This window comes from Mya arenaria, chromosome 17, assembly GCF_026914265.1.
Source record: "Mya arenaria isolate MELC-2E11 chromosome 17, ASM2691426v1".
Lineage (NCBI taxonomy): Eukaryota > Metazoa > Mollusca > Bivalvia > Myida > Myidae > Mya > Mya arenaria.
The window spans coordinates 45,363,243-45,384,309 of NC_069138.1; the positions used below are offsets into that span (position 1 = coordinate 45,363,243).

The 21,067-nt window shown below is 34.0% G+C and overlaps 2 protein-coding genes across 2 annotated transcripts; both read left to right on the plus strand.

Annotated features, from left to right (window-relative positions):
- The first annotated feature begins 2,575 nt into the window (after positions 1–2,575).
- On the plus strand, positions 2,576–4,040 carry LOC128223538 (uncharacterized). The gene is made up of 3 exons (XM_052932815.1): positions 2,576–2,682; positions 3,022–3,263; positions 3,655–4,040. Exons 1-3 carry the CDS (start codon positions 2,576–2,578, stop codon positions 4,038–4,040), a joined length of 735 nt encoding a protein of 244 aa, XP_052788775.1.
- Positions 4,041–12,670: 8,630 nt separating this feature from the next.
- Positions 12,671–17,434, plus strand: LOC128223001 (cholecystokinin receptor type A-like). Its single transcript, XM_052932231.1, has 2 exons — positions 12,671–13,476; positions 16,401–17,434. Exons 1-2 carry the CDS (start codon positions 12,700–12,702, stop codon positions 16,722–16,724), a joined length of 1,101 nt encoding a protein of 366 aa, XP_052788191.1. The 5' UTR covers positions 12,671–12,699; the 3' UTR covers positions 16,725–17,434.
- Positions 17,435–21,067: the final 3,633 nt, after the last annotated feature.

Consider the following 21,067-nt stretch of genomic DNA (forward strand, 5'->3'; position numbering starts at 1 on the left):
AGAGATATCGTCTGCATTGGCTGTTTGTTTTCACTTATAATTTAACATTGAATCATTTGATAGCGTGAATTAATCTTATAAATTGATAGCGAAACAATAAACATAAAAATATTCGAGAAAAAAATGATACCAAATACATATATATAAGCCATTACAATAACTAGCAGCATTGCAATGTAAACAAATATAAACAAAAAGTAACGTTTCACTATTGGCCATTTCCGTTGGCGTATATTGTACATAAAACACGCTCATCCGCGAGTGTGGTCCTGTCGACAATATTTATTAACAATTCGACTTCGAGAGTATGTATGCTTTTAGGGCCCCGAGACTAATTTGTCTTTGATATAATACTTTTTAATATTTACATTTTTATATTTGTGATATTTTTTTCTGTCTAACCTTACTATGTGTGAGGGTATGTCAAATCTTTCAAAACTAATTCATATATGGTAGTTAAATATATAGCTATATGGGCTTTCAGAATAATGTAACTGTGTAAAAATAGGCGAGCAAGCCGTTTTTAGACATCAAATTTTACTCTATATGTTACCGACAAATTAGGACGTCCGCCCAGTTAACTTGTATAACTGCAAGGCTAAACGATAAAGTGTGATATTTATGGGGGGAACCATATGCGATTATCTTTGCTGTAAATGGAGGTTGTAATCTAAATTATTTGTGGTTATATAACAAGTTATTTATCGAAGTTTGTTTATTCGATGTCTCTTTTAATTGTTATTATTGTGTATAAAGACATATTTATTCATTATGTTGTTGCTGATGTAACGTATTTGCTCTCTTTCGTGCACGTAAGCGATATACGTCCGGCATTTACGCTACGAACGTACTAACACACATGCAGTTACGTGAATGGTGAACATCGGATGGTACTTGCACAGTTACGTGAGCGATGCACATCAAGTATTGTCGCTACAGACGTACTTGCAGAAGTACTTGAGCAAAGAACGTGGTATAGTTTCAGTTTAGCTGGCCAACCGATGACAAGAAATATGTGATAGGCTTTATGTTGATTGTGTGTGTGGCATACTTTCAGTTAAGCTGGAAAAAGGAATAGTAGAAATATGTAAAGGCTTTATGGTGATTGTTTGTGCGGTATACTTTCAATGAAGCTGGTCAACCGATGAGCAGACATATGTATTTGGCTATATGTTGTTTGATTAAGTGGCATTCTTTCGATGAAATTTGATAACCACATTAGGCACCATCTCATAAGTGACATATATCAAACCCGTTGGCTCTAACTTCCAGTAACCGCCGAAAAAACATCGAGCCTCGTAAAACTCGCGCCAAGCGAAAATAATGGCATTCAGTATAAAAACATCCTTTACATCCAGTTCGAGCAATCGAGAAATTCGAGCCAAGCAAGTTCGAGCCAACGGGGTTCGACTGTATGTTGGTGTTATTGTACACAATATTTATGGATAATTTGAAATATGTTATAGCCTATCTGATAACTGTATGCGTCGAGTTCGTTAAGTGAAGCTCTAATATCCCCTTGAAATGGTCAAATTAGACATTAACTGTTGGTAAGGCAGGAAAAGTATGTATAAAACTACACCATTTTAGAGTAATATTTGCCCAAAAGTTCACGTTATCATGTTCTAAACGATGTGTTTGGTTCCTTGAGGGAGGGGACACACTACCTAAGTTGAACCTCACAAGTGCGCCCCTTTTAACGTTATATCCTGGCATCCGTCCCTGAAATGTGTCTGATTACATGGATTTGATAAAACCTTTTACAGTGTTATTATGATAAAGCATTACGCAATCTGTCCTTGATGGCATAAATACGTCAATGTATCTTAATTTCATTTGAATACATTTGAAGCTGCACTCTCACAGATTGAACGTTTTGACAACATTTTAATTTTTTGTCTTAGAACGAGCCAATTTTTGCAAAAACATCCATGGAAAATAGTTATATAAGACTGCTGCCAAAAAATTAGATCGCATATTTAGCCATAAAACATTAATTTTCGAACGGAAAAATGAAAATTTGCGATCTGATCTTTTGTCAGCAATCTTATAGCATTGGTTTGCAGATATTTACGCAAAAGTTTGCTCTTTCCAAGACAAAATAAGTTGTAAAAGTGGTAAATCTGTGAGAGTGCAGCTTTAAGAGATAATCTGTAACATTTCATGAACAAAATTTATGTACTGCGGTTGCGCATAATAATTTGCTAACAAACTAGAACAGATAAAAGATAAATGAGCACGATATACATAAGTATGCCAAACCATCAGACATACTGCTATCAAACTAGTGAGCAATTGAAATTTGATCTTATCTTTAGTAATGTCAACGTTGATTTAAACACGGTGAAGTAAATGGTCTTATTAAAAGGACAATAAAAAAATCTAAAAAAATATATTGAACGCACAAATGTTGATCTTTACGTTCGTAATAATAATAATTTCAACCGCGCAAGTAGTATGTGACAATACTCTCGGTAGGGATGTTTATAATGAAATAGACACCTTGAAAGCACAACTGGGAGCTCTCACGAATCAAACACAGAGGATACAAACTGAGGTACAGTCTAAAAATGATATGACACAATTTCTGCAGGAGGACGTGAGGAAATTGAACCAGACTGTGGTTTCCGAGCAACAACGAAACGCGGTACTGGAAACAAGGGTTGCAGCACTAGAAACAAAGTATATGTACTCAATTTCTTCTTGTATTTAAAAGTATTTATGTGATAAATGCAATTTGCTTAACGACTCTCATAAGGAATAAAAGGATTTGAATTAGATCTATAAATAGCCAATTTGATTTCTTGTGTGTCGGTGTTTTTAATTTCAAATGTCGAATTATTGTCGTATTCGGTTTTGTCAAGCAAAACATTTAGCATTGGCCATACCTAAATACCGTTAAAAAGATCCTCAAGGAATATAGTACACACGTTTCAAGTGTCATAGTTAAGTACTTGTTGTTAACGCATATATGTGCGTATTCAAAGAAAGGTAAATAAATATATTTTATATTTCACCTAGGCTTGCAAACACCGTCGCTAGTTTAGCAGAGATAAATGGTGACCTGAAGATGACAAAGAATCTCACTTATGCACTAAGCAGTGACCTTCGAGACGGCAACCAAAACGCCACATTGATGTCCGACAGGCTACATATACTGAATGCCACTTTTCTAACAGCCATCGAATCTTTGGAAAAGGCGACTGATCTTTTAAAAGATAATTTGACTTCAGTGATCATCGCCAGCTCGAAACCTACCAAAAGTAAGTCGTAAATCATATTAGATAGACGGGCATGTGCAATAGATTTCTAATTGTATACGAAAGAAACGTGATATGTTATACTCTTGTTTAAATCCAATTTAATGCAAATATCTTATTGTATTATGACCCATATCCACGTTGAAAGATATTATCTGAAAAAATAGACGCAATCCATTGACATCTCCTCAAACTATGGAAAAACTCAATTTCTGACTTGAAACCAGCTGTAATTATTGTAAGATACTAACAATGTTTTTGCGTTATGCACTTCCTGTTCTCATTATCTCACCTTCTCTTATACCGTTCAGCCTTGTATATCAGTTTTAAACTTTGTCCCATCTTATTCTTATGAATTATGTTTATTTACCTCGAAATAATTATATTATTTCAGATTCTACCTTCTTCTCGTACCGGAATCTAAACACTTCCTTACCATTTACTGTCGGACAACCACTAATTTTCACCGGACGAATATCCAGTTCAGATCCAAACTATGATCCAACCACCGGCATATTCACAGCTTCAATTGACGGCGTTTACTTGCTTTCTACTACGCTTGCAGCTGATACGAACGACCATTTAACGTGCTACATTATGAGAAACGATGTGGACTATTTGGCCGAAATACATTCCTCCGCTTACAATGCGTATTCGTCCGCGAGTACAACGATTGTAGTCGATGCTAAAGTAGGTGACCAACTCTTTGTTGGTCGTTGTTCGGGAAATGGAAAGTTGAGTTCGTACAAGTCTTCTTTTTCTGGTGTTCTTGTTCACTAATAAAACTAATAAAGAACTAGAGATGTAAATGGGTTGTGTATGTGGTGTAAGTTTTTTCAGTGTTTATATTAGTGTATGTTGTGTTGATATGTGTGTGTCTCTAGTTCCTTGTCGTTTGGGTCCTTACCTTGAATACTGATGTGAAAAACCTCAGAAACAAGCTCAGTAGCTATAGCAAAAAGTTTAAACATGAACCCGGTTAAATGGCACTGGGTAAACGCAAAAGTCATAGAACGTAAAAACAAAAAGGCACAAACAAGAAACATGGAAGAACAGCAGGAAACTCCACAAACAGCAGAGTGCATACATACTATATATAAAAACTAGGTATGTTTATCAAGGATTGTTGGTCCCGCCTTGGAACGGTCAGTAAAATGTAAATTTACTTCGGGTTGTTTAAGATTATGTAAACTAAAGACTACCGTTCTCAGTTTCCGTAAGACTGAAAATTATGACAATATTAAATGTAAGGGGCGACTTTTTACAGCTGAGCCCTAAAACAGGGTTTTATTTTGAAAGTTCGATTACTGTGTATACTTGTGTAAGTGTAGAAGCATTTATCTAAGATGGAGTATCCCTTTCAAATGTGTTATATACAATGATGCAACTCGTATAACGACTTTCGTATATACTACATGTAAATAAAACAGATAAATGGAATCTAAAGTGGAAAACAGAATAAAGCATTAACAAGTTTGCAATGATTAACTCTTACGAGTGTTTGGTACAACGAAGCAAGGCCAGTTTCCGCAGACTTTTTGTTCTGTTAAGGGCATTCTATTTCGATTCTGATTGCCCTGGAAACGAATTGGAAAAGTTCAAAATGTGTTCATTTTACAACGATTTTAACATTAGCAGCCTTGTACTTGTAAGCCACTCTCGTTGGCACGCTGATGCGCGAGAGTACGGTAGTGTGTTACGGGGGAAACCTGAGAACTCAGAGGAAACCAACTTGAAAACACGCAAATGCACTAACCGATGCATTAACTGGACACGTGTTTAGGGCGATAATATAATATAAAATGACATTTTAGAAATAAATGACGGGAAGCAAGGTCTTTCTGTAAACTCAGAACTTTTGACCCGATACGAAAGCCCTACGCATAGAGCTGTCCAATAATGCACACTTTTCACAAGGTTCTCCTTGCAGTTATTTATTTGTGAATAGAGATAGTATATGATTTGATTGAAGCTCTCGAAAATAAAGGGGCTATTTCTTTTAACCTTTTGACAGGAAAGCATTAGAAATATTCAAAATTGCCGCGTAAATAGCGACCGCCAAACAGATCTGTTTTCAATTCAAATTGTTTAGTTAACAAAAAGAAAATCCCCTCACTTGCCAAGGGAAATCACATGATCTGAATGTGTAAGAAGTTTCATTCCTAACAATCGAGCATCTGTCACAATACTTGTATGACTTTGATTACCAAACTGTTCACTTAGTTATTCAGACAGAACATATCATGGAAAACTTATTTCCGCAAAATTATTTTTAATTTGAATGTAGATGCAGTTATCGTCAGAATTACCAGGTATACCACTGTCCTTTATAACAATCCATGTTACCGCGACACCGTGTTGCATTTACTAGTTAACGTTGCAAAAGTATATAATTATTGAGTATATATGATCTGCCAGTGAGTTTCAGATTATTATCAATGGCTAACTAGTCAACAAGTGTTTTGTTATATAACAATTTATTTTTAAGATTCATTGTATTCGCAAACCAATAAGATTAAGAAGACACAGAGAATCACACCGGTAAATATATTGAATTCATTGATTTTTTGTAACAATTTATAAAATTTATCAAAGGTAAGACAAAACTAAAACAGCTAAAACATACCAATCATGACATAAGAGTGTTAGCAATGGATGTTATTCATTTAATGTTTGGTGCGTGGTATTGCAATTGTTTTCATCTAGTATCGATTGTAATGTTCGTCAATTGTGATGTGTTCAATATTCGAAAAAATATGACAAAACTACTAGAGAACTTCACAGACGATACGGTAGAAACCAGTGAACAGCATTGAATAATAATTATTTTCATTGCAGAACATAACCTGTGCAATCTCCATTTCAAAAAAGTTGATACACTTGATACCAGTCTAACCAGTTTAATACATCAATGTCAATTACCGAAAAGTACAAAATAGCTGTTTACGAAGCGAGTTTATTAAAACATCCAACCAATTTCTGTTACACACAGCAAAATGTTTCACTTCGAGACTCATGTGTTATATCACATCAAAATATTCATAAATAAACAGCAATATACATAAAAGATATGCATCAATACTTTGAAGTGTTCTTCTAACTCCATGAGTGATTGTTACTGTGTAACTAATGATCCCTATCTGCTATTAGCACTAATTCGTTATTCCATCTGGTTCACGCATTCGTACAATTGACATAGTTTCGTTTTGAGTTCTGTCGCATAAGCAATGTATATGCTACTTTTATGAACTTCAATCTCGGGTAACTATATACATATATATGTATTTAGCTGTTACTTTAAATGATATTGTCAATGTCTTTAACGTCGTGTGAACTCTCCGTAAACCTGGTAATATTCACTACCTAACAACAAGTTGGTTGATACATTTATGGACGTTACTGAAATGGCCATGATGTAGCGATCGTTCTAGCGAGACTGCTGACCAGTCAACACGTATTGGACTTATAAAGGTACGCTCATCAATGCAAAGACAAACATCACGTCACTTGAATGACCTGCTGAACTTGGAAATAAGTCAACTTCAGCAGATATCTGTTTATTGCAAGCAATATAAAGAACATTAATATATTTTTCAGCAAACAATTTTTTGTTCACTCATATTTTCAAAGATTGCCTTTTATAAAAGAAAAAATATGAAATGTGATAGGCAAAAATATCGTACTAAATTAATTGTCATTTTACCATAGGAATTATCATGCGTGTATGTGGAACTCGCTCCGTCTAGTCACATGGGAGATGTTCGTCAGAAATAGTCAAAGTAACCCATTGTTTAATACAACCATGTTATTATTCTTTGACGAAATATAATCCCTTAACTTGTCATATGACTGTTTGAAATTCAACCAGCTTCCTTCACTAAATGGTTGACTGGCGACCAGTTTCGTTTGCTTATATTTTATTTTATTATATTATGTTTGTAAGTTTAGAAACGTGACATCTTTATATGTATAACTATATGTATTACGACGATGTACACATGTACAAGTCGAATAAACTGTCTGTTCTGTTCTGTTCTGTTTAAAAAAAAACTTTACAGAAACTGTGATCGGTAGTTTTTGATTTACATAATCTTAGCTATGCACTGTGCTGTTTGTAGAGTTGTGTGCTGTTCTATGTTTCTTGTTTGTGAATTTGTGTTCTATGTCTTTGGCGTTGCCCATTGCCACTAAACCGGGTTTATGTTTAAACTTTTTGCTACTGAGCATGTATCTGTAGCTTTTTACATATATATATATATTGAAATTTAGTATTTGTTACGCCTCAACATTGTAACCATTGAAATGTTTTTCATTAACGCTTGATTTGTCGTTTTGTCACGGCAGTTTTCATTGTATTATTGTTATGATAAAACAAGAACATTAAAACTTATTTCAGAAAACTGTCTTACGGGTAAATACTAACGATTTTAATTTGCAATCAATGTTGTACTACAATTATATTTGATGGACGATATCAAAGTCGTGGCTAAAAATATTTGTGTGATCATCATACGAATGAGCGTAAAAATGACTTGAAATGTTTTAATACGTGATGGACATTAGCAGGGGTAAAACGAACTAATAAACCCTGTTAAATTATATTATATCAAGAGGGCGCCATATGTCAGAAACATTTTAAAAAACATGTATCCGCCACCACCACCCGAATGGCAGCAAATAGGTCATTTCTCATTGATAAACTAAGAGACAATTAAGGGACTATGTGGAAAATGCTCCATATGCGAAAGGTCGATATCAGGTGCGTAATTGACATTTTTGGGTTTATAAATGTCTTCCTTTTTCAGCAATCAGCGCTAGCCTTGAACCCTTTGTTAAGCATCGTAAATATGTAACGATTTGCTAACACAGTATTGACATTTCTTCTCAATGTAAAATTTATCCATATACAGTTATCCATTGGAAATTGAACACATGAATCCCTAAAGACGCGGCCTCGTTTAATGACATGTTAGTTCGAAAGGGAGCTAACTGTATCAATATACCATTCATGAATATGGGCAAGATTATTAAATCTTATTACAATGTATGGAAGATTTTAAAAGATTCGTAGTTCGTGAATGATAATGAGATTGATGGGATTTGAATTTCAAGCAATTTACTAAAGATTTATTATTTCGAAATAACCTTACACTAATGCATTAATCAATCATGGATATCGTTTAAATTTACAGTGTAACCTTTATGAACAAGTCAGTTGTAACCACGCCCCCCAGCTCCGGGGAATAGCGGGGACTTTCACTTTCGGTCCAGCTAGGGTAAAATCACCGCCCTGCGGGTACGAACTAATGGTAAAATCCACGACAAATGCCCCCGAACATAAGGGACCCAAGGTAAGGCCCATTCCCCACTTAATTTTGAGCGAAAACAAAACCACCGCATTCACCCGGCACTGCGGGGCCACCTGAAAGGTGAAAACAAGGCCCATTTCCCCGGCTATCCCCGGTATTCCCCCGGACCGGAGGCGTGGCTACAACTGACTTGTGCATTACTGTTACAGTAAAAGATATATAAGATCAAAGTAAGTATTTCTGTTCATTAGGCTATTTATGGACACACATTTTGAAAATTTGGTAAAGTTCAACCTTAATTGGTTGTATAAAAGATTTACGTCAAAAAACGAACCGTTTATGTCACATTAATAATACTTATATTCAACTACAGTTATCGAAATGTTTCTAAACGAAATAGAGAAAACCTAAAACATTACAATCCTTTACCAGCTAGAATCAATAGGCCAACGAGAACAGATCGGCAGAGCATGATACAATATACTGTGTAGCAGATAATTGCCTCGGAACTCGTTCAGCTTCTTAGGGCCTCTTTTCTAAGAAACGTTAAAATGTGAAAACTCTACATCCAAGATAACACATTGTAACACTGGAAGTATAGACTTCAAGCTAATAAGGTGTACCTTAACTTAAACTTGTTTCACATGATATTATATTTATCTTCTGTAACGAGACTTTAATTGTATGGATATATTTTATTGCATGATCATAAAATTTAAAGTCGACCTGTTTTAAAAGAGTTTCAACATCCATCGTGAGTCGCGTCACGTCATAAAAGGAGTATTGTGGGGGGGGGGGGGGAGAGTTCTCACTGTAGGTCCACATCATGATAAAAGTTAAACGTAAACAGTACGCCAATAAATGCCTGTAGTTCGACCACGATTATTTTATATTTATTATGATTAACGAGTCCTTTCTGCGAAATCTATTATGGCAATATGCACGAACACGTATCAAAATCTTATAGCCGAATTGATGTGTATGTGTTTTTTTGAGATTCATTTATGTAAGTCATGTCGATATGTCGGTCTAGCACAAACATCTATCTGACATAGTTCGCCTATTTAAATAAATTTAAAGGTCTATATACAAACAAAAAATATAAGCGATATTTTGGTGTTTTTTATAACTTGGTCTTGGGTTACCACGTAGCTATTAATTGAAAAAACAACTTTTAAAGGCTTATTTTATTATCTGTACACAAAAATGCTGTTTTTGTTTGTTTTGAACATGAAGTTTGAATAAGTATAACAAATTAATGTTTTAAAATAAAAATAAAAATCAAGCTATGGTCGTACAGATAACCCTTCAGGGACAACAAGACTCCCTTGAGTCGATAAGGAACACTATATATCTTTTAATCAAAGTAATGTTAGTACTGATGGAAGGTATTTTTATAAAATTGTTTCTAACCCAATGGGCCCGTTAATCCGTAAATTAAGCAAGGGTGCGACAAGCTTATCCGCGGACACGCATGTAATAGCACTGGCAAACAATGAACTACTTTTATTCCACGTACATTCCGATAAATGCCTAAACGCAGGTAAAATACGATTTTGATACACTGAAATCAACAAAAATCTTGCACGTTTACACTTCAATTTTACTCAGCAATCATCAGCTGTGAACGAGAGACCCAGAAGTAATTTAAAGTTCATTTTGGCAAAAAATTTAAATTTACATGTATTTGCAAATAAATCAACTTCTTTTCGATGCCTTTAAAAACAACCTCACAAAAATAGGGTTTTTTTATTTCGAGGTCCTTATGGCTAATAAACCTTCAAGCAGAGTGCAACAAGTCAAACGTGTAGTTTTCCTAACAAACTCCAAATAAATGATAACGTATTAAATGGTTAAAATAATTTATTTTTAATGACAAACCACCCCTATTTCAATCCAGCACGTTTTCGCCAAAAAAAACTAAAACATGTACGTGTAAGAAACAAAACAGTGTGACTAGATGCAGTAGATGCATGTACTGTGTTTTGTACATTTCAATTGAATTTGATTGTCTTTACCGCATTTAAGATTGTGGCGTTATGTGTTGTTCTTGTTTGTATTTATATTCAAGAAAGGCTCCCACAGTGGCGTTGTTTTCGTGATGAAAAAATTTTGAATCTTAATCAAAAACTGTTATTGACTACTTCCATGACCGACTACGATACTTAAGAATAGAACAAAACCATTATCATTGTATTATTATAAGTTATTAGGTCATGAAGATATTGACTTGTGCTAGTAAAATGAGGAACAAGTATTGCCATAGTCAACAAAGCTTTTGTTTTTGGTGATTTATTCAAAGTATTAAAACTCAATTCAAAACAAATCAAACTTTGCATTTTATATTACTGGGTAATCTTTTAGGCAAAAATCGATATAGCAAATTAGGGGGGGGGGGGGGGTATTTCTTACAGCACTGATATAGATGTCAGACGCCTACGGCATAAAATAATCAGGCGAACTATTTCGTTTTGAACATATTATCTAATGTGAACGGCCAATATGTAAGCTATTTAAGCAAAGTACGGTACGCCAATCGTCAATCTAAATTTATTTTTTTAAAGTCGAATTTTTTCAAGAATGATATTAACCAATGTTATATAAATAAGGAAAATAATTCACCAGTCAAGTAATTAACAAATAATAACTTTCCATTTTTATACATAAACAATGCATGATAGCATTATCAAATGAATCAACTCAAATCCCCGCCAAATAAGCTAATTGCTTTCGCGATAGGTTAGTTGCTGATAAGTTTTTGTTCGTGGCATTTTTCGTTAATAGGTTTGACATTTACACTACTGTTTGGCGCTGGCACTAATTATTCATGGTAAAGCGCAGCAAAAAATGCCTTGTTTCTGGTAACACATTGGTTCAATTCCGCAAGCCCTTGATATCAATATTGTTTTAACTTTGTTAAAATTTAGTTATATGACCTTCTTTTATGAATAAACAAAAACGCGATACTGATTTATTAGTTTGTAGCCTAAAATCATTTAATTTTCAACACCATTACAATCCCTTTTTTGCAAAACAGAGCATTTCATATCGTATTTCTTAATATATTTTAACAATAGAGCTTTTATTTGAACTTCTGAGCTGGTATTTATAAAACACCTTAATTCATTTCCGAACTTAACTTATACTTTTTAAGTATATTAATTATCATATTATATCATATCATATCATGTAATCATTTCATATTATGCGTTCTTTATGTTCAATGATTCGGTTTATACTACATACTCCTACATAAAATCAAACTTAATTTCACTTAATTTGACTACTGAAGATTTAAAAACAACACATTTTAGGAAATTGACTTTAGATTAAGAAATAACTGTAGGTGTTTTAAGAATACCGTCCCAAAAATGTTTATCAAACTGTTTGAATCCAACATTTTCGTCACATCTCACACGCAATTAATTGCTCGATGTATGGCACTGTGCAACGTCAAGGGATTCTTTGAATGTTGTAATGATCACACCTGTGAGCATTTTTTGGACAAAATTACTCTACCAACCAAAAATAAAATATAGGATAAAGGCTCAGGTCGCAACCTCGCCACCACCACCACCGCCGCCGCCGCCGCCGCCACCACCACCACCACCATGATATCAGAAAAAGCTCGTCGATTTTATACAACCAAATACGTCCACAATACACAACAAGCGCCATTTATTACAACAATTTATGAAATACATAGGAATATATTCGGATGGGAACATCCAAGCCGAGGGCACGTGTTAAAGCTGGTAGACGACTCAATGGCTTTCCAATGTGCAAAAAATGCCATAAGAAAAACAAGTGTAGTGATATCAAGGCATTCAAATTTTGTCCTTGTTCCAACGCTTACCTGATATCCTGGAAACGCCACTTCTACTAGCCGTGATCAATGGGACATAAAACCAATTTGTTTATTGTTTACGCTTGATTAATGGATGCTGCAAGTTGATTTTATCATTTGTATAAATACCTAAGCAAATGTCAGAATAAATTAATATAAAACCACGGGTAATTATCTGAACTTTTGTACCACGAATACTATAAATAACCGTTAAAAATGTAGTAACAAATGTTTACTAAAGGTGATCCGTGGCACTGGACCTGTTTCATTGCAGTGTTAAAATATGTTTGTAAGTCTAACTCTCACAGTATGTATGCTTTCGGTGTTTTCTGTATGTGGAATAATTGGGAATGTCCTTGTACTTGGAATTTATCGACACAGACGAAATACAACGGCTAGGTTCTTTATCATCACACTTGCAATAGCAGACATATGTTCTTGTTTAATTTTAATACCGTTGACAATTGTTACCGAATCGCTTTTTTATCAATTACAATACGATGCTGTGTGCAAGATGTACAACTTCTTGCTTGTATGCAATGTGCAATTTTCCGTGTTTTTGATGGTGATCATTTCGATTGACAGGTACTTTTGCATATGCCATCCTTTTAAAAATGTGATCAACACATTTCGAGCAAAGGGCATAGTGATTTGCCTGTTAGCTGTTACATCTGTATTTGGAATTTTCGATTCATGGAGTTACTCGATTGTTGACATTAAAGCGTCTCCAGAACCACCAACATCATTTTCATTGTTGAAGAAATATAACAACACGACAAGTTCATCGCAAACACCATCGTTGTTGAATATTTCGTCGTACCAAATCGAGCAAGGGGGCAACGTTACAGTATCAAGCAGAAGCGAGAGGAAGGGAGACAGTTTCTGCATGCCTAATCTTGACAACATGGAGTATTACAGATCAGTGAGATATACGTATGCAAGTTCGTACCTAATATCAGCTGTTACGGTGCTTGTGTTCTATGGACTGATATTCCGTTTTATACACAATCATAGATCTCGAAATAAAAAAATATTACAGCCAGCTTACATCCTTGAAAGCGTAAGTTTTTGTTTTATTTCATAACTAATTGTTTCTTTAAAGTGACACTCTCATTTAAAATCAATACATGCACATGTATAACAAACATCAAATTTGACTGATAAAACTTTAACAACATACTAAATAATGCATTTATGGAAACTATTAATTACTGATAACATTTTGTAACCGTATATTTAATAGCAGGAGGCGCAATAATATTAAATGATTAGTGAATGCTAAACGATTTACTGTGGTCTAATATAGTCTCATAAGGTAGAAATACCTTGTTTTATGCTCATTTCTTTCAAATTAAACTTCTATCCTACATCAGAACCAATGTTTTCGACATTTACTAAGTATTAACCCTGTTTTGAATATTAAAACAATAGTATTAATTGTGGTAAATCTTATTTAGGAGTAATATTGCATCTTTAAACAACATAAATCATATTCAAACTTCCGGCAACGAGTTACACACAACATCAAAATGCTTAATGTCAGGCGATATAAAAAGGTAGGACAGGTTTTGTGACGTGACTTTTTACTTTTAACTGTTATTTGGTACAAATGGGGAACTAGCTTTTAAAGACATTTACGATTTTATTTTGTTGTTCTTTTCTTAACACGTATCTAATGCAATAACACAATATATGCAGTCCAAAATATAAGCATGAAATATATTTTATAGCAGCGATAATGTTAACGGTTGCTGGACTGTGGTAAAACCACCTTCGAGCTCAGTCAAATTTTAAGTGTCCATAAAAATACATTTCAACAATCAGCTCCCTTGTGCGTCCCGGGCATGCATACTATTTTAAACAATAGAAAAACAGAACATACATATTAAGAATGACTTGCAGTATAGCTCAAATTAGTAACCTAGGATTTTAAACAATTATATATCAAAAAATATAACACGTTGCTTAAAAAGGTACAAAATAAAAAAACAATAAAAAAATTAAGCTTAAGTCAATATCGCTTTGATTGAAACATCATGTGTTTTGCTATTACCAACAACTTTACTTAATTAGCTATTATCTACAGCTCAAAAACACACAGTTAAAAAATCAAAAAGCAGATGTAAAAACACCTAATATATCAACGCTATAATTATGACACTGGTTTCAATTAATTGTACATCTTTTAGACTATCTGCGCATGCGCGCAGGTAGAATTAAGATCTAAAAATCCGAAGAACTACTTCTTTTCATGTCGTTTTAACCCATTTTTTGTCTCAATGCGCTCTATGTTTAGCAGAATGACGTCGACACCATAACAAAAGATTAGTTGTATTGCGGTGCGAGTATGAGTTCTTGCTTGCTCGGGTATTTCAGCGCTGTATTTCTGTATCCCGAAATTTTATTTATAGCAGAAAACAACTATTTTTAGATCGCTATACGTATCAGATTGATGTAGGTCAAAATAATGGAGGCTTTGGTAGAAAGGTAACGATGATGATATTCACTCTGAATTTAGCCCAAGATGTTATAACCGACCACCAGTGTCCCATCGCCTGCAGGGTTTGTTATTAGGACCTGGCGTGACCCTGAAACACGCTTATTTGTAATGGTGTGTTTTTGATATTACTTTTAAGGGATAAGAAACAAAAATGTTTCGCGTTGCTAGTACTTCAAATACTATATGATCTGCCTGCTATACAATACAAAATACTATTTATTCTATGACTTTTAGGCGTATACTTTTCTATTAAGATGTTCTTTTTTCCATAAAAGCTTCGTTCCGGTGTATTCTTGGCATAGTTTTAGACATTAGGCGTTCAATTTATATAAGAACACATGCCCTGATACGACAGTGATCGAGTTATGCATAATTTTGGTCAAGCAAAGTAGTTCGGATTAAACCTGTAAAACATCCAAAGAGTGCGAAGCAATCATAAGAGCACTAGTACTATTTGTACAAAGATACTTACATAAAACATAAATAACATTAATTTATTAATAAAACTTGAAAAAGCAAAATCATGTTTTCATTCTTAGAACAGACAATTTCCGATAATCTAAAAATAATTTCTCCATACATTAACTGACCTATAATCTAAAAATATTTTCTGCATACATTAACTGACCACATGTTTGTCTTCACCGCGTGAAAACGACCATCTGATAAGCTCTGCATTTTGAAGGGAATGATTGCTAAAAATGTTCAGAAAATAAAATTATTGCCCTTAAACAATTTAAACGTGTATGTTTATAAAACTTGCCTATCGTATGATATCTAATCAAAGCATCGAAACTACATTAGAAGCGAATGAAAGGTGCATGCATTATAACCTTAGATACATGGGGATAGGGGTACGTCGACTGAAGTGATAAGCTGTGCATTTTGAAGGACTTTTGCCTTAAGTTGTGCATTTTGAAATGGATTATTGCTCAAGTTGTTGTAAAAACAATGATTTTCCGTAAAAAAACAAACGTGTATGTTCATAAAAGAAAATGATATATATGATGTATTATACTTTTTTTCGTATGATATCTAATCAAGCAACGAACCACCTTTATAAACGACTGAAAGGGGCATGCATTGTAACCTCAAATACATGGGGATGGGGTGGGGGACTATAATGTACAACGATTGAAGTGACTTTAGCATAAACAAAATGACACCAGACGCCATAAAATGGATACAGATATGTTTGTTTCCTCGCCAAATGTGGACACACGCGCTCTTGGCCCTCAACACAGTTTTTACTTTTATCCATGTGCCATTCACCAATTTCCCTTGTTCAAATAAAATTTGCAACTCTCACATAATTGCCGGCTGATAGTCTTTTAGCGCGTTCGCGCTTTCATTTAGACTAACGCATGACAAAACACGCGACATAAAAGAGTCGCTAACATTTTATTAGTGATTATTTTTAAAAGCAAAACAAAATTTAATCATAAATTAATGATTTGGTTTGAAACGTTCTGCTTATGTTTCAGGATGCAAGTGCTACAGCGATTCAGGACATTCATATAACGAATGATAACACTATCAGCATAGCTGCACGTACGCCAAGAGATACGGATAGAAACCAAACCTCCAATATTAGAACAGCCGCAATGTTGTTCGCTTCTTCTATTGTTTTCATTACAACTTTTCTTCCAGCGTGGCTCATGGCATTAGATGCAATTGAATTTAATGTTATAATATTTTATATGTACTTCATCAGCCATGCATCTAATCCATTTATTTATGTGTTCATGAGTAGAGACTTTAGGCGTGAATTGAACCAAACTTTAAAATTACCCTTCTGGAAGAGGTAATAAGAGTATGTAACCGTTCTCTCCCAGAAAGTATAACACCCGTTTCTGCTTTTAATTTTTATGGTGAGCACATTTTTTTTCGAGATGGCATTATGAAGTCTTGCCCAGAGCAAAATTTAAGATTTTTTGTGGCATTGTTATAGAGTTATCTACCCATCTTCTTTATTTTTTAAAAGTGCAGCACATGAATCTTAACCGTTGTCACATCCTTGTAAAATCATCTCCCCAAATAAAGCTAGGCTAATTCAACAAAAATAACCATTGCGAACATAATGAATCGGTAAACATTGACTGAAGACTAATCGAAAAAAAAAATGAAGGAATAACCATAGCGAACAAAATAAAACGGTAAACATTGACAGTGGTACAAAGATGAACAATTGTATATATTTTGTATCATTTTGCAGCGTTTTCTCCAATTAGAATGCAAACATCTTTTAATATGTATCTGCATCACCTCTATATAATAGAAAATTGAAATGATATTGTTTTTATTATTGCCTTTCTTTCAGCATGCCGATTATTACTGTACAAAAGAAATCATTATTCACGTAGATCTTTACATACTGGTAGTCGGGAACCTTGCTTGTCGGTATATAGAAAACGTGCATGCATATTTTGGTAGCATAGACCCACTTGTATGTGTTGGATGCGATTGATGGCTTCACACAAACTTTTGTAAAACGGGATATTCAAGGTGAAATAAAACATTCCCGCCACTGTTTTTCAATGTACAATATTAGTACAATCATGACATTGACCATAACATTTAGTCGTAACATATTCCATTTTCAGTTTCAAATATAGGAAATGCGTATTTTTTTATAAATCTTTCAGGTGATTATTTACCAAAATGGCCTCCACAATGGCTGCCGCATACACGCTTATTTTACAGTTTTACTACACCTTTTGCTTCGATGATTTGTCAAACATTATCTGAATGGCAATATTGGTTTAACTATACAAACAGTATTAGAGATGAGAGTGTCATCAAAATATCCGCATAATGGGAAATTTCTTTCAAAATTTAGCATTAACTTTGATGTTTGTTCATCGTAGTGTTTTGTTAACATTGAACAAATATACTTAAATATGCCGAGAAAATATATACAATCATATAAAGTTCATAAAAGCGTCCAACTTAGTCAAAAAGACTTCACCATTTTTATTTAAGTCATTATAAATATTTATCTAATTATTATCAAATCAATATTTACTAACATTACACCAATTTTATAGTCAATTTGCGCCAAAGATGGCCGTTATATACTAGCTTAATAATATGAAAATTGCCCCTTTCCCATTATATCTAATTATTATTACCGGTCATGTCAGATCTTAATTTATTTTGAAATTATGAAATTCGCACAGAAAAAAGTGTTGTTTTTTTCTTAATTAGTCAGCAGAAAATATCGTTAAAAAGATTTTCTGGCAAAAACAAGTGATCATTGTGAAAATAAATAAACACTGATAATAGGTTCATTGTATTTTTGTCAATTACGCTAACTGTCCCTAGTTTGTATCGATCGGCTCCGATGCGGAAAGTCAATTAACTACGACTACTTGACGTCCGTAACTGTGGAAATATCTCAACGCTGTCTTATTTGGGTCGTGCTAGGCCTTAACAAAGAAGTGAAAAATGGTTACGTGACGTGTGTTGAAGAGTGTTGCAGTTGTAATTATTCATTAGCATTCATACTTTAGTCGTAGAATAAACGTGACCGTTGGCGTGGTCTTTGCTACTCTTTTGTTACGATTCGAGCAACGATCTATCCTTATCAAAACCAAAATAGTGAATTGAGTATATCAATTTTAAACTGGTCAGTTGTCTTCAGTAAGCAACCGGAGCTATTTTCTATTCACTCTCAAGTTATTACTAAGGAGCGAAATCATGTACAACCTGGAATTACGTGCGTATGCTGAGCATTTGGTACAAGTATGTCATGTTAAACCGCGCAGGCAACTTTGTTCACTCCATAACGCTTGCTATTTATTGCAAGAAACACAGAAAACCGGATTCCTATGCATGGAATAGCGTGTTATACCTTGTTCCGCTAGATTAGTGTAACAACTTTAAAAACTTTACCAACCCGAATCAAAGACATGTTTCAGGGTATTACACTTTGTAACGCCTTTGTTACTTCTTTTTTACATTCAATTTACATGTGTTACATGTGTTACAGAATGCCAAAAAAGTCTGAAGAAGTAATATTAGTATGCCGAATACTTTGGGCAAGGTATTCAAAGAAGGATTGTTCCTTAACAAGATGTTTTGCTAGATTGCAGCTTTGATAATACGTGTGTCAATGTTGATCCAGGTTGCTAGTTTAGTTCGCCTATTAGCCTCTATTTGATTTCTAAGTGGTATTCGTACTTTGTTATTAAACCAGCGAGGTTCGTTGTTGCTATTCGTAACAACACTTTACAGTATACAAATTTCCCAAATGTACATCAGTCTCATTGGGCATATCTTAAGTATAATTTCTTTTATCCGAATGACAACATGTGTTCAAGTCAAATTAGGAGACAAGTTCTGTATAGACCATTTCAGGGGTTTTCCATATTTTCATTTTGATGTTCTTATTAAAGACTTGCTGTTGATTGATTTATTCAGACACATCGGTGAAACCTGTGATTTATTGATTTTTGACATACACGTTATGACTTTAGACAAGCTGCCGTTATAGCAGAAGTTTCTTTTATACCTGAATCAATTGCTAATACAATTAATCGTCAAAAAATACTGTTTGAAGTTTCAGAAGATGTTCCACAGAGACTTGTATTCTACATGCCAGAGGCATTTTAATGATTTTAATTTTAATGATTTCAAAATCCTGCCGTTTTGATACGAAAATGGGGTTCTTAATGAACACGATAAACTACCAATAAGATCAATGGGAATATTTCTTCTTATGGAAAATTGAAGGATGGGTTAAGAAAGTCTGTTAACCAGTATGATTCGTGAGCAATGGCTCAGTAAAAGCAAAACTGTCGGTATCAAAAATGATACTTGATCAGTGCATAATGGCCCGGTTGTTGGAACATTCGCTAAATCATAACGAATCGTTAAAATAACAATCGCTAAATTACCTACTTACCGTTACCTGACGAGTCGTTAAATTTTCGGTTGTTGGAATCAATTTAGCGATTTTCGCTACATAACGAAATTGTTAAGATATGTAGCGAAATCGCTAAATTTAACGATCAATTAAACTATTGGGTTGACCCATAATGCACTTGACTCACTTCCTCCAAGATGGCCGACGTTAGCAACACATCTGAAAAGAAAAAGATAAAAAGTTTTAATTTCACTGCTACTGAAATAAGTGTTCTTGTGGAACAGTATGAAAAGAATAAAGAAACATTAAAGGTAGTGAAGAAGCCTGAAAAAAGGCTTGAAGTTTGGCAACAAATTGCCAAAGAAGTAAGTAATGTTGGTGTTACAATAAGGACAGCATCACAGATAAAAAACAAATGGGATAATTTGCAAAGAGAGGTAAAGAAAGATGAGGTTGTTAGGAAAAGGTCGATTGCTGCAACAGGAGGTGGACCCCCAGAAAAAAAAAATGTGGAGAACTGCACAACAAAGTTGTCGAGTTATGTAAAGATCAGGCTGCTTTCAGTGGGATTCCTGGTGGCCTAGAGACAGTCATTGATCTTGGTATGAACACAATTTCTGATATTATTATTATTAATGAGTTTATTTCTGCTAAATTGTATTACTCTGTAGTTTAAAAAAGCAATACGCTTGCTCATTTTTTACCTGTTAAAATGCAAAAAACAGAGTACCGAATAAATCGTCTGCATTTAATAAGTGAATAAAATAAATGAGTCTAAAAATAGAAACGCTACTGTACACAATCTAAAATTGATTTAATAACAAATGCTATAACAAAATTAGTCTTACCTATTTAAAGTCGCTGATCTTTTCCGATGTAGTTGAGCTATTCTAGCATGGTTTAAACATCCGTGATAGTATTATGATTTAATCCATTTTTATCGTCGGACATGCTTTCACCTATGAAGTTAGCAGCCAGTAATTAGGAACTTAGCAGCCAAAAAGTACTTTTACCACGAAACAAGAAATGTTAAAGGAATCTAGCAGCCAATAAGTAGAAAATCAATAGAAGTGTATTCTGCTAAACAACATCAATGTCACAATAAAACAGTATCGTGAATGTAACTCATAAACAAAAATATAACAATATAAAAAATAATTACACTGTATGTATAGATAAAAGTTAACCCTGGTTAGAAGTTATAAACAGAAATGCGCCATATTTTAAAGGAAACTTTTTTAACATTTAGACATTTTTAAACCCCAAATCATCAAAAGACTGTGA